Consider the following 15,666-nt stretch of genomic DNA (forward strand, 5'->3'; position numbering starts at 1 on the left):
GTTAAATAACAAAATAGAAGGCTTGTTAGTGTGTAATTCACATAATTGCTTTAGTTTGCGATCTCATTAAATGCAATTAGAACTGAGATACCTGTCAAGATAAGTGGATAAAAAAAAAGATTACCAGCATTGTACCCAAAACTCTTCATGAACTTCTTGTTAATTCCTATTTTACAACATCAGTGGGACACTGCAAGTAATAAATATTTCACAGCTAACAATGTCAGAAATTTAAAAGAACAATACAGGAATTTAATGTACTACACCAGGGTGCTTATTATAAAACTATCATGAATATTGATTTGGAGACTAAGCTAGAAAATTTGTTCCTCTCAGGAATGTTTACAGTTTTAAAAATAAAATTGAAATTGCAAATGCCTAATTTGCATGAGGTTTCTGACCTTGAAATGGTAAATACTCTGAAGTGGCTTTTTGCATGCAGACAGTTCTCTAACAGCTGTAGTGTCCTATTAAATGGAGTAATTAATTGCCTAGCTGTGATGTCACACACTGAATTAATTTCTTAAGTAATAATAATTAGAATGCAAACTTTCTAGTTCAGAAGAATTTGATACTGTAGACCAGAGATAATGAAGGCTTACAGAAATTATAAATAGAGCTGGGAGGCCCAGGGGAAGATGGTGAGCAAGCTTGTTTGTTTTTAATTCTCTAGGTTTGTGTGGCTACAAAGCTCAGATAAATTTAGCAAAAAACAACAGCGAAAAAAATATTGCAGAGTAGACATCCACTTTTACCTGCCTGTTGTGGGATATCTCATGGTGTAGAGCAGGATTTCTGTCTGTCCCTCTCTACGACTATTTGATGGTAGAGCATGTCTGTCCAACAGGTCAGTTATTAACTTCTGAGGGCCTCATTCTCCAGAGGAAGACAAAGATCCCTCTGAAATGTCTCTTCATAGGGATTTATAGGTTCAAGTACAAAGACAATCTTGAATTTGTTCTTACTCAGGGTCTGGGAATTTGAAACCATTTATTTCTTCAAATGATAACTTAGAGTGAAGTTTGACAGCTCTGAATAAAGGGCATCACCAGGGCATTGTATTTTTAAAATTAGTTATAGTTTAAATCAGTGGTTGAAAGAACTCACAGAAATTTCCTGCATAGCCAAGATCTGGTCTAGGAAGATGCATGTAGTAAATTAAGAGAAATTAACAGGACAGGTTAAAGGGGAAGTTACCAGCAGAACTAATGTTATTTGTACCTTGAGTAAGAGGTCCTGCTCTTCATTTGTTTTTCCAAGAAGAGAAAAATGCTTTAATTACCATATCTAACAAAAACAAATGCCATGAAAGATATTTTAACAAAAAAGAAACCCTCCTACATCAAATAGATTTTTTCCATATTCATACTTCCTTCCTCTTATTATAAAAACGGATTTTCCTTAAATATCTTAAAAGCTTTCTTACAAAGTTTGTTTCAATTTTCCATGGGAAATTTTATCACTGAAATGTAATTCTTTCTTGCTGCACTCTTTAACTAATCCTTTTCATATATCTGGTATGCTGCAGCAATAAATCATTGCAGGTCACTCATAAAAGTTGCCTTCAAATACCAGAGTGAGGTCTACCCCTTAGAAAGGATGGAGAGAAAGAATGGGAAAGGCAACACAGTGTCAAGCAGTGCTGTGTACATACCAAAATGTCTTTAAAATATAACCACAGCTGGAACAGAAAAAAGGTCTCAGCACTGGATTAAGAAGAGTAGAAGTCTTGGGTCCACCAACAGTTTTATATTCTCTGCAGGCATCTGAAACAAGCATAACATGACTACCAGAAATGACTGCCCATGAGGGCATATTCATTATTCCTGGTGGTTCTGACTAGTTCTCTTAAAAGAAATGTTGTTGAGGTGTGGCACTGCTGGGTACATTGGGTACATCTGGGACACTGTAATCTGGGATTACATTGTGTATGCTGCTGCAGATTACATTGGGTACATCTGGATACAGTCCCAAATAATCAGCTCCAGTTGGCCCTGCTTGAGCAGGGGTGTTGGACCAGTTGACCTCCAGAGGTCCCTTCCAGCTTTGACTTCTCTGAGTGGCTGAAGTCATTATTCTATTTTACAGATCAAGAAACTGAGTGTAAGAGTAATGTTCATCGTCAGACAAGACGTGAGCAGAAGAATGTATTTTCTCAAGTCCCAGTATACTTATGAACATAGTTCGGGACAGAGAATCTCATGCATGAAAACAAAGTGATTAGTTTCTTACCTGTTCAGTGAGAAGGAATATTAATGAAAAGGAATGTTAATTTCAAACAATATAATGAAACTATTGCTGTGGAAGTGCTTGTAGATGAGAGGTGTAGAGTATGTCATAAAGTGGATGAGTGACTAGAACCAGGTGCAGGGAAAGGCAATGTGGAGAAGAGGAGTAGGAGGACAAATGGAAAGCAGAACAGGGAGGACATGAGAATAAATAGAAAACAAGGCAACAGCAGAATGGCTGTGGGAGCCAATGGGGGCAGGTGGAGATCCACAACGTAAGCGTAATGTTCAGATGCTCCATTAATAGATATAGCCCAAGAGAAGTACAGAGGCCTCCCCCAAGAAGGGCCAATGAACAACCATCTCATCTGGTTGGCATTTACTGTAAGACTGTTTAAATTACATTCAAGCCTCATTGCCAACAAGAGAGACATATAATATAGACAAGACTAAAAGGTAACCTATAAATAAAAGCCAGAGTGAATGTATGCTATAAATACAAACTGAGGGGCCATGGATTTCATCAATGCCTCACTGTACATAAACAAGCCTATTGGAACATGCTATCTGCAGCAAACTCCTCACTGCTACAAGTGCTCATTATGCTTTTGAGGAAATTGTAACTGCACAAGTGTCTATCCATATAAGTATTCTTTCTCCTTTACAAAATTCAAATTTTGGGGAAACAAGGACTAGAAGAAATTAATAAACAAATTATATGCAACTATATAGTTACAATTGTAAAAAAAGTGGCAGGGATATGAGTGACAGGACTATATCAGAGCTGTCATCAAGTACTTTTATATGAAGAGGCCAAGGACAGCTTCTAGAGATATTTTCTCTCTCATGCCTCAAAAAGCCAGAACAAAGCAAAGCAGAGAGAATTTAATTAGACAAATTCTATCCCAAGTCACACACTTCTTATAGTATCCATCAGATCATCAGATCTTTTGTCCACGTGGTCTACAGTAGTTAGATCAAATGTAGTTGTAGAGATGGAACCTTTTGGCAGGTTGGAGGAGTAACAATAATCAAACTGTTGAAATACAGCCATCTGTTATCTCAACCATTTCAGCTGTTAAGAGAACAGCTCACGAGACCACCCTCTCAAGCTTCTCCCTTAGCAGGTATTATGTTAAAAAATGCAAAGCTTTGCTTGCAATTCTTGATTACACATTGCTGGCAATCTTGTGAACACTCTAGTGATCTTGTGTGGAACAGATGAGACTAAAAGCTGTGAAGAAGAGGAGCAATGCCAAATAATATTCAAAGCTGCAAATATTACAAGCACTGTTTTCATGCAATAATCTCTGATGGCCTTAGCTTTTTGGAAAACAGGAATCAGGAGTCATACAGAGGCATCTGATAGCATCTGGTACTGGGTTTGGTGATTTGATATCTCCTAGTTACGAAGTGTGGCAAGTCAACCTTTCATGGTCAACTAGGCCAAATAGGAAAGGCAGATTACCTGCTGACACACACTGCTCAGATATCATACATGTACCTTTAGAATATATACTGCCTCCTGGGCACAGATAAAAACAGCATAATTCTAATGTTAAACTCATCCCAAAACTGGCTTAACAGTGTTTCTCAGCTGTAGTCAATACTTGCTCCCAAAGCATTTTCAGCAAGAAGTGGTGCTAGCCCACTGATTTACTCATCCACAACAGTGGAAAAGCCTAGGTGTGAAGTGCACTGGGACATCACACACTGCCTGGATGAGTGAAACATTGGCTGGGTAAAATGTGAGATGGGAATAAAAGCTTTTGGCAGTTCATCCTCCACCAGATATGGGACTTCTTCTCCATAACTTAAAGGCATCTCCATGTCAACCATTCAAAGAAAGAATTAATTAATAAACAGCCTATCAGTCTGGTAAACTCAGTCTCTGATGGGCTCAGAGGTGCTGCCCACGCATTAAGAAAAGGGGGAAATGTGTGCAGGTTTTCCTGTCTGCTGACCCTGTGCAGCAAATGCAGTTCACAGGTTTTCTAGGGAACATGCAAGTCCATCCAGTCCTCTGGGAACAAGGCAGCAACCAGCAGTGCTGAGTCAGCACCAGGGTCCTGCAGAAAAACTAAGCTATATCCTTCCCCCCAGCTTAACCCTTCTCCATCCCCATGCACACACTTTTGAAAACCCATGCAGTCAAAAGATACTCCTAAAATCTACACTATACTGAACTACAATATACTGAATTCTCAAGCCAAAATTTAACCTCCAGCAGTTAAGCACCTTTTCCATGGTCATTACATTGCTTGGTGGCTGTGTCAGATGGCAAAGAGCCCAGGGCTCCTCAGTCTGCTGCACACCAGTAGCATGGCCCAGCAATGAGCTGCACTTGTACACAGTGTTTACTGTACATCTGCTGGATTTTATGTTTTGGCAACAAATGGAGAGAAGTTTCTCCTGCAGGTCACCAAAGGCAGGAAGGTCAGCACAGTGGGGTGCAGTGTTATCACAGCTCTTTTTGGTTGGATAAAGTTTCCCAGCAGACTGAAGAATTAAATCTTTGTTTCTATGCTTAGGAATAACATGTCTTTGACCTGAGGAATTTAAAATGTCTGTTAGTTTGCTCTCAGGAAGCAAGAAAATGTCAAATGACCATATGGATTTTAAAAATCCATATTTAAAGGCACTGGAAGTAAATTATGGCCTGAGCTGAAAAGTAGAAGTCGTGTTGGGGCCCCCACTACTTTCTTGCTGAATGAATCACCAGAAATAACTTGTGTATTTGTCCAAGCTAAAGAAGACAGTTTTGTGGTTAGTGATTTCCAAGCATGATAAGCCATAGATTTTGTGCCTGCCCAGAGTGGGTTTAAGCTATAATGTCGATGGATTCAAACACTTTGTTTATTTACATCCCAATTTGGCAAAGCAGTATTTTCAGTGCAGAAAAGGTGTGCCTTTTGTATGGAATCAGAAGATGTCCTTAGAATGGGGGTCATGGTTCATTCTCTGCTAGACCTTTGCTGCATGGTTATTTGGGGAGACTTACTGAGGTCACCAGGTCCAGAGATTGTCAAAGTCACTCACAGCATCAGAGCTCTTCTTTCTAGCTGTATCTACAGTGCTTAACTTCAACTTGAGCCATGAATGAATATGGCAGCACTAATATGACAGCAAAAAAAACAGGAATCAGTTCTCTGTAAAATGGGATAATCTTGTATCTCATAGGCATGTATTAGAACTAAAGTCACTGCAGTGAGAACCAAAATTTTTGGATGACAATACAAAGTCTTACTAACAATTTATTACGGATTTCTTTCCTAAATATGTTCTATGCTGTCCAAAGCCATGAAGTTGAAGAAGGACTGAGCTACTTGTAGCAATAAAATCAATTTCCAGATAGTGTGGGATAATCTTGTATCTCATAGGCATGTATTAGAACTAAAGTCACTGCAGTGAGAACCAAAATTTTTGGATGACAATACAAAGTCTTACTAACAATTTATTACGGATTTCTTTCCTAAATATGTTCTATGCTGTCCAAAGCCATGAAGTTGAAGAAGGACTGAGCTACTTGTAGCAATAAAATCAATTTCCAGATAGTGATACTTTGAAACTCTTCCTAAATATTATAGCTTTACTAAAGGTGCTAGCATACCTGCATGTTCTCTGCTTCCCAAAGGAAAAACCAAACATATCTCAGAAGTGGTCTGAAAAGTTTCTGTTTGCAGATTTTTGAGTGCACAAGCATTCAGTGGGAGAGGTGGCACCAGTGTAGAGACATATAATACATCTCCCTTGGAAAGTTACCTGCAAATATCAGAGGAAACACTGTCTGAACAAAGGGAAACATCTCATGATCATGCCCTGAACTGGTCAAAATCAACCTAACTCAAATGTAGGAAGAGAATAACTTGTGTCCAGCAGTTTGGTCAGATCTATGGCATATCTGTGCCATCTACAAGGCACAGCACATCTGACATGCAATAGGATTAATCTCTCCAGACTCTGTATGCATTGCTGACACTCACACATGAGCTAGCCCTCCAAGTGCCCCTTTGCAGTCAGTAGAGAGCAACAGGCACACCTGACCTACTTCAGACGCATTTCAGTACAGAAGAAATCAAACCATGCAAAGGGTGTCCCAGCTGGCTTCTTCCCATGTGGATGTCTCCATGCTGATGACTCCCAGCCTGCTGTGGTTTGGTCTTCCTACACAGGCAGTCCTGCTGAGCAGCTGCTGAGGCTGCTGGCCAGGATGCACTCACACTAGCACAGCCACAGCTGTGTTAGCTCAGCACTGCACCTGGGGCACAGAGGTCCTCTGGGGCTCAGCCTGGGACTGTCTTCAGGGCTGACATAGACATGCTGGGTGAGACCTGCTGAATGCTGAATCTTTGGCAAGATTTCTGTGAGCTCTTGGCTGGGATTTGAGTATTTCTGAAAGTGAAGGTCCTGTTGTACGTGATCAAAAAACGGGAATCTCTTTGGAAAGTAGTCCTACCTATTCTGAGGAAACCAGAGAAACTGAAATAACATCAAATGTACAGTAGAAGGCTGCTTTCTCAGCCCTGTTTCTCTCATGTTCTTATTTCTAATAAATAATTGTATAAATGAAAGCACTGGGAGATATTCAAACATGAAAACATCTTTATTTTTAGGAAGGGCAGTAGGCTATTTATCTCAGGTTAGCTTAAGCAAACAATCTTCAAAAAGGCCTCAGAACTGTGGCTGCCTATTCCAAATACTGCTCATAAAGAAAAATAAACAAAAGCAAGCTTATTTGTGTTGGGTTTGGAAATGTCCTCAAGGAGCAGATGTTTCCATGGCAATGCCATGCACTTCCAGCAGACTGGTCTCTGGTTTAGGCACAAGGATTTTAAAATGGATTGAGGATGTCTAGAGTATTCACTCACCCCTGTATAGCAAAAGATGTAGAGTTTCAGGGGTTTGATATTAATTGAGTCCTAAACTTCTGTTTGTCTAAACTGTTCCCTTCAGATAAACATTACACCTTGATGTGGAGCTGTCAAGAAGGAACATTGCTCCCCTCAATTTGTCTGATTATTTTCATCAATGCATTAAAAACTTGGACTTGATTTATTCATATGTCCTACTTTTACAGGTATCTATGGCTGATATGATGCCTGTTATATCAGAGGAGCAACATTTTTCTATTTTCTGTTTTCTTTGCACTGAGTTCTGAGGCAAAGTTTGATAATGTTCAAGTAGAGCTTGTTTTCTTCTTCTTTTCTTTCATTCCATAAGACTGAGGACTTCTGAGGGTCCCACAGTTGCAAAATCATTGATCAATCTATGTCAAGTAATAAATATTATTATGCAAATAATTCACAATATGTGTCACAGTTTTCCATAAATGTTTTGACTGAGAGTGTGCTGTACTGGGCTGGGGTAGAGTTAACTTTCTTCACAGTGACTAGCATGGGGCTATGTTTTGGACTTGTGCAGAACACAGGGATGATAATATAATATAGTTTTTGTTATTGCTGAGCAGAGCTTACGCAGAGCCAAGGCCTTTTCTGCCACTCTGGCAAGGAAGTTGGGGGTTCATGGGAGATTGGGAGGAGACACAGCTGGGACAGGTGACCCCAACTGACCAAAGGGATATTCCACACCTTATGGCAACATGCTCAGTATATAAAGGTGGGAGGAGGAAGGAGGAATGGGGGACATCTGGAGTGATTGTGTTTGTCTTCCCAATAAGCCATTATGTGTGATGGGGCCCTGCTCTCCCAGAGGTGCTGAACACCTCTTGCCCATGGGAAACAGTGAATTAATTTTCTTGTTTTGCTTTGCTTGTATGTGCAGCTTTTGCTTTCCTTATTAAACTGTCGCTGTTTCAGCCCACGAGTTTTTTAACTTTTACCTTTCTGATTCTCTCCCCCATCCTGCTGGTGGGAGAGTGAGCTCTTGGTAGGCTGCATGGCTCTTGGCTGTTGGCTGGAGTTAAACCACAACAGAGATAGCCTGTTATGCCAGATTTCACACTTCTCAGACTGTGACTCCCTTAGGTATGTGTCTTCTGATGATATTTTTACCATCTTTACAGAACAGGTCAGGCTGCAGAAAAATGAAAACTCAAATACACAAATATATTTTCAAAATTATATGATATGTCTAATGAACTTGCAACAGCATCAAAGATAAAGCATTCAAACAAGCCGTAGTATGTTAACTTAACCATAGCTATCTATATATGTACTTGGCCATCACCAGATGACAGGTAATGAGAATTAATTTAATTCTCTTCCACTGAAGGCTAAAAGAACATGATCTGAGACAGTTACTATGACTTGGGTAGCATACCATAAATTATGCCACAGCCATTTATTTAACTTCTTGCCATATGAAGAAGTAACGTGTAGGGGCTGCCAGAAACGAAAAGAACTTGCATTTTTGCCTCATCATCAACAATCACCCTTCTACACAAAATACAGGGGTTTGTGACACAGTATAGAACTTCTTTGTATTTTTTCAGGTAGACATGTGATATTATGTTCATTAAGTTAATTTTCATATCATCACTATGAGTGTATTGGGTTCAGCTGTGCCCAGGCTGCATTCACTTTTACAATCTGGAACAGACCTTTGAAGTGAGAATCTACTAATAGCATAAAGTTTGATCTTTGTCCTCATGCCTTAGCATCTGTGTAGCCCCCTGAGGATCCTTCTCAGACCTGGAAGGAAGCACACCTTTGGACTCTATGTGTAGTAGCAGAGAGCACAACACTGCTGGCAAGCTGTGACCAAGGCTCAGCTAACACTAAACCTAGCAGTGACTTGGCAGCTGATGCACCATGACTACTACTTTGTGTGCTGTTCCTCAGCACCAGTTGCCCAAGTGCACCAGCTGTCTCCTCTTTTACAATAGTCCTGGAAGTAAGTATCATCTTTTTCTTATGGGTTTGTTTCGAACCAGATGTAATGAGATTCCTGGTCTAAGACTGGTAGGCATGAGTATAATGGATATAACAAAGGATGAAATGTCTTAATGTAGACCATTTAACCCTGAATACACATCCCTTCGTGTCCCCCAGCACTCAAGAGAAAACTCTGGAAATAACAAACACTGATGTGGATCCAAGGGAGCCTTTTATTCTGGAAGAAAGAGACCCTTTGTGCGTTTATATATTTGCAAGAAAGTCACAAGTTCCAGTACTAACTAAAGAAACATGCCATGTTTTCTTACCATTAGATGAGAGAGTCTATGGCTACATCTGAATTACTGAATAAAGCAGTGTGGAGACCTCCTAGTCAAGTAGCATAACACAGCCCATGTCCATGTGCTGAAACACTCTCCATTTTTGCCCAGAAAAGAGCAGACTCATACAGACTGTCTAATGGGAGCAGCACCGATGCCACACTCTGAGCCGTGCTGGGTCATTGGCAGGAACATCACAATCTGCCAAGGAGCAAAATCAAGGCAGAAAATGAAGCTTCATTCAGTATGGATGATCACAAGCCAGTGCCTGAAACCACACCTTGCCCTTCTTCAGCTGACCGAAGCAGATGTAGGAACAGAGAACACTCTGCATGTTACCAGCTCAGCACTCTTCTTTTGGGAAAAGCAAACCAGAAAAGGGTCACAGCAAACACACCTATCTAGGCACAGCTGTACCACTGCTGCTAGCTGGCAGCAGAGCAGGAAGGGGAGACCTGAGTCTGCACTCAGTTATGCAGGTGCAGATCAGGACTAGCTTCAATGAAACCAGTGGGACTGCTAGAATATAGTATGGGAGCAAATTCATACCATGTATATGTGGATTGTCTTCCGTCTTTAGTCCCATCTTGCACCCAGAGCAGCAGAAGTGTCTGAAGAAACAGAATATGACTACAGGCTCCACAGCACTTTGAGTACGCAGCTGGTTCTTGTTTTTATGTAACATAATAATTAAATCCAGATGCAAGGCGGGGGGGGAATAAATGCCCCACGGGTGTAAAACTTTTTAGGAGATCAGCAAGATCCACTTTCAGTTAGGCTTTTCAGTTTGAACTGGAACAAACCTTGTGTCTCAGGGTAAAAATTAATCTAGTAATAGTGAAGACACAATTACTAATGCAGACCTAACATTTTGGCCTACTTCACTGTTCACAGACAGCAGACAAAGATGTTCCTCACTCCATTGCCTACATAATGGTTACTCAGGGAGGGTATTTCCATTTTGTTCCAGACCTGTTTGTGCTTTGTCTGCAATTATTTTGTGCTCCCAGAACATCTGACAATTTGAATTCCTCAATTAGCTCAACACTCTGACACTTCTTTTTGTAAATATGATGTTGGCTCATGCCCTGGAACAACCAACCAATCACTCCATTATCACTTGTAGGGCAAGGAGCAACAAAAATATATCAGAATAATTGAGGATGCCTGAGCAAACTTCTGAGCCCAAAGGAAACAATCTGGATTCCATTTTCCCCTCGTTCCGTCTTCTCTCATAGCATTGATTGTCAATACCTCATTTCTGGTTCACATTGATGCAACCCATGGTTTAAAGTACTGTATTAAAATAGTGAGCATCAGCACCTTCCAAGTTTGTATGATGAATTGAATAATATGGGGAAAAATGTGCAATAAAGACAACCCAGGTGACTTGGGATCCTGTATCTCATTTTCAAGAGGGGCTCTGACAATGAAAATAGCAAAGGGACCCTAAACTGAGCCAGATGTCTTGAGGAACTGGTAAGTGTGTCTGCTCAGCATAGGAGGTAAACTGGTTCCCAGTGGGCTTCAGCAAAGACTGTGCAACCCTTGCTCATACAACTGGAACCAGTGGTGTTGCACTGAACTGCACCTAACTTGTTACTGCTATGTGTGTGGACTAACTCAAGGCTCACTCATGGCTAATGCAGGCATACCCTTAGTTTAAGTATAAATGAGATAATCTTGACTGAAGGATTTTCATACATACCTTTACACACTCTCCTCCATTTCCATTGTCTATATTCACTAAAATTCAGTAAAAAATTATTCTGCTTAGACCTGCAAAACCAAGAAAGCTTTTGGGCAGACACTTATGGACCAGCTAGGACCACCCACCAGCTAAGGGGCATCAGAGAATATAGCAAGCTTTAAATCTGTATGGGTGGAAAGAAGTATTGCAAAGGCAGACACTGGGATAAGAATCTGTTTTCCATTTAGAAACTGTCTCACTTCCACAGTGCATGGTGTAATCATTCAGCTGCAATCCTCAGTCTGGCGGGAGCCAGTCCTAACACTCTGTGTTAAGACTAAACAACAGAAGCAAACAAGCAGCAAATAGACAGTATTTCTGCTGTCCCAAAGTGGTTGTGTCATGAAGGCTATTTCTCCTAGGAGTTATTATCAAAGAAAGAGTTTCCAAAGCAAACTAGATAAAATATTTTGTCCAGGGATGGTAAAGGCAGCTGAGTTTTCCATTTATGTTCATCCCAGCTTCTCAGAGTTCTCTGGGATAAGACTGGACTATGATTCATTTCTAAACTTTGTTTTTCAAGCTTGTTGTCAGCAATCTCATAAGATTCATTGTTTTCTAAACAAGCAGCTTGTCTGGCTGGATAGATACACCTACCCATCCTTGCAACCTTGAGAATGGAAGCTTACATGCAGATGAGACTCAGGATTGCTGTCTCTTGCTACCCAGTGCTCCACAACCTTAACTACAGCACCATGCAGACATGCAAGTGCAGGTCTCAGAAGCAAACGGCCATAGCCCAGTGCCAGAGTCAGCTAGCCCCAGCCACCAGCAGGGATATTTAGCACTACTACTCACAGGACAGTTTTGCCACTGGTGGAGGTAGCATCTGATAGACCTGCAGTTCATGCCATAGCTTACAGTGGGCATGAGAAACAGTGCAGAAAGAAAAATCATCTTTGATTTCAGGGCAACCCAGGAAAATAAGGAAGAGAAATATACAAAGGAAATCTAATCCTAATTTGGTCAGTACAATATAATAATTCTGCTGGCTCAGAGGAATGCAAGAAGGCTCATACCTTTCTAAGTCACGAACTTTTCCCACTTTTCCCGAGGGTAGGTGAGCTCAAGAGCCACAGGACACACAAAGTGCTTTAGAGACAGACACAAAAAATATTCCAGGAGAGCCTGGCATACCTCAGGCTCTGATAGCCACCTTAGGGATGTTGTTTGCAAATGATAGTAGAAACAGAGTGTGGTAAACAATTCTTTAAGAGCTAAATGACATGCAAGTGCCTTCACATGTATTCTGGAACAATATTGCAAGAGTCAGACCAGGGTAAGATATTTAGGATCCAAAAATTCCTGAGTCTGCATGGATCTAACATGATACATGTGACACAGGGAGACTGCACAAGGTGAGCAGGTGCTGCCTGAGTCACAGAGGTTGCTCCTGAGGTCATCCTGTGCATGTCTCACCAGCTTTGCACAATGAGGGAGAAGTTTCTCAGTGGAGAACAGGAATTTACACCTAACATGTCAAAGAAAAGCTATCCTTTTTTATTTTATTTTTACTTTTCAGTCTTGGGCATCTTAAAAGCTTTGTATTTCTGATTCCTTAAATTATTGCTTTAACTAGAATTTAAAAGAAGGTGATCTAGATATTTACAGTCTTCTGTTTAATTTGAGCAAGTTATCAAAAGTACTAAATTATATATAACAGGCACAGCCACATTTCAGGAGGGCATTGATCTATGTAGGTACATTTCTGTCTCCTGTAGGTTATTCATCCAAAGCTCATCAAAGCTTTAGTGTAAAGCAAACTGTTTAAAGCTTTTCTTGTTTTTTAAGTAAAAGCTATTCCTTTCCTATGAATACACCTTTACTGAACAAGGATTATCACTTCTGGTTAACTCATCCTCCAGTACAAAGTGCAGTAAGAATCTGCCAGCTCCACACCCACTGCTGGTTAGGGATAGCACACAGGCAGGGATGCTGACAGCTTAAATACTCTAAGGCAAAAAGGCAAGCACCAGGGCAGAGAGTGAAAGAAAGGACTCGAGTTCAGCAGTGTGTGTGGTCTGCTACGGTGGAGTTGTGCATTGTGCTCTGGGGAGACCTGATGGTTGTGGTTCTTGCTTTCCCCTCCTCTCAGCCAAACCTAACTCTCCAAACACATGTGCATAGGAAATACTTTTGTTTTTCATTGCAGGGATGCCAAGAAGGATTTTATCGTACCAGCTCAGGAAAATGCTCTCCTTGCAACTGTAATGGTAATGCAAACAGATGCCTTGATGGATCTGGAATCTGTGTGGTAAGGAATTCCTGTCTTCTCTGATTGTCCAACTCTTCTATTAACACTAATGCTCAGTTTCAATACACAAGAAAAGCAGTGTCTGTACCACAGGAGCTTTTTGCTGAGGAGTGATCACAAGTAGGGCCAAGTTCAATACATTAATGAGATTACCCTAGTCAATTTTCATTCTCACTTTCTTAAATTATCTCTGCAGATTCAAAACACTTCCTGCATGCAGTATTTGTAAGAACCCGTATTCTGGGGAAAAGTTTTAGTCCATCAAAAATCTGGAAAGAGTTTTGCATACCTCTGGAGAAAAAAAAATGTATAAATTCAAACACATTTCATTGTCCCCTTTATGAATACAGTGCTGTATATAATGTAAACAATTTACAGTGGTGAGTGACCCCTGTGAGTGTATATACATGTGTTATCCATAGCAATTCTGCTGCATGGCAGCCTCCTGCTGTGAAGGAACAACATGAGAAGGTTGAAATAATACACCAAGGGAAGAGCATGTTGAACTCCAAGGTAGTGTTACAATTTCCCATATGTTCAGTCTCACTCAGAATCAGCTCATACAGAAAGCTGTGTGTTAGTAATAGTTAAACACTTGTAGCTCCAGAGGAAAAAACAGCACAGTAAAACTAATCCCAACTACTAGTGGGCAATCAGAGCACTCATACATTAAAAAAAAAATGATGGAAGTTAATAGTGTAATGTATCTGAAACACATAGCAAGAGCTAGGCACTAGTATACTCTTTGCAGGCTTGTAAAGCAGGAGTAGAGCCCAGAACTCTTTGCTCTGCCATGTGTTACTTTTGACAAGTCATAAACCTTTGCCCTCAGTTTATCTCTTCATAAAATGGCCTGATTATATTCACATACTTTGCATCGTTGCAGCCACTATCAAGTTTTCAGTTATACAAATACATAAAGTCATGCTCCATGGCATATTTCCTACTCTTTTAATTTCTGTGGGAAGAAGACAGTGCAGCTGCTCAGCCCAGGAACAATTATTATGGCTTGGCCACTGTAATGTGCTTAGAATTGGCTGCTTTCTGCCGGACACATATTGGCTTAGTGTTTTAATACTAAATTTTCTAAAGTTGTTTTACACTGCCAGGCATTCCCAGCTATTCTCCTTCACATGCACAAGGCTTGTGCTCATGGGATTGTCCCCATAGCATCAAGTTACAATGATGCCAAGAGGACACTTCTGATGGAAGACTTGGGAACAAGAGAGAGAGCTTGTCAAACATCTGCTTCTCATGTCACCAGAGAGTTTCTGGAGTAGAATATATGAGGTGGGGAAGTGATTGTATTCTCAGTTTACAAACACAACTGAAGACCTGTTTCCTGTCTTCTACAGAAATAAGGCTGATGTCAAGCAAGGTTTCATTAACAAAAGAAAAAAAAAAAAAAAGAAGAAAGTTACCATATCAACGGGAAAAAATCTGAAAGTATATGGGCCCTGACTGGTGTTTCTCCAGGATTCTAAACTCTTGGAATCAGCCAGGTAGTAAGGAACAAAGCTAAAAACTAAACCCCAGTTTACTACTTTAGTTCAAATAAGCCCTTTGATAGTTTATCTGAATTATTTTAAAAGCCATTAAATTCAGGTCATTTACTTCCGAATAAAGAGGAACAGTGAAAAGGCTTAAGTGAAATAAGAGTGAAAAGGAGAGGGGAAGAGCAGAATGAAAAGAGGTTTCAAGGGTTTGACAGCATAAAACAGAGCAGAGATGCCCATGGGGGCTGCAGTAACAGGAATTTTCTGAGGATCTGGAAATTTCCAGGGAAGCTTGGAAGACTAATGAAACTGTTAAACTGAAAAATGTGACTGAGAAAACCTGGGAGAAGAAAAGCTTAGAGAAAGATGGAGCTTGAATTACAGCAGAAAGATGCATGTTAGATGAATGAATGAATGTAACCTAGTAAAAGGTGACCTGATGGTTTGGTAATATGCTTTGTATTAGAATCAGTGGACAAAACTGCCTTCCCTAAGGACTGATGTGGGGAAGGACAGGTACAAATCTGGCTGAGACTGGGGAGAAAGGAGTAGGTACCTGTATAGCTGGGAGTTCCTGCACAGAGATAGCACTACATGGTACAGAGAGCTCACTATTTTCTCTGTTTCAAATTTTTGGGCAGACTACTCCAATAATTCTTGCAGTGATAACCACTACACCTGACAGTAAGACATGAAATTTCCTGCACTCAGTTAGTTTTTAATGGGCTATTAAAAAATAAGTCCATATTATTATTATTGCATCT

At 40.4% G+C, this 15,666-nt stretch overlaps 1 protein-coding gene across 1 annotated transcript in view; it reads left to right on the top strand.

Annotated features, from left to right (window-relative positions):
- The window catches only part of LOC103811013 (laminin subunit alpha-4-like), a 68,513-nt gene that overhangs the window by 9,464 nt on the left and 43,383 nt on the right, over positions 1 to 15,666 (top strand). The window contains exon 2 of the mRNA XM_009083950.1: positions 13,305 to 13,406. Within this exon, the coding sequence (XP_009082198.1) occupies positions 13,305 to 13,406 (102 nt within the window). The remainder of the gene's footprint in view (positions 1 to 13,304; positions 13,407 to 15,666) is intronic.

The sequence above is a fragment of the Acanthisitta chloris genome, unplaced genomic scaffold (assembly GCF_000695815.1).
Source record: "Acanthisitta chloris isolate BGI_N310 unplaced genomic scaffold, ASM69581v1 scaffold11321, whole genome shotgun sequence".
Taxonomy (NCBI): Eukaryota; Metazoa; Chordata; class Aves; order Passeriformes; family Acanthisittidae; genus Acanthisitta; species Acanthisitta chloris.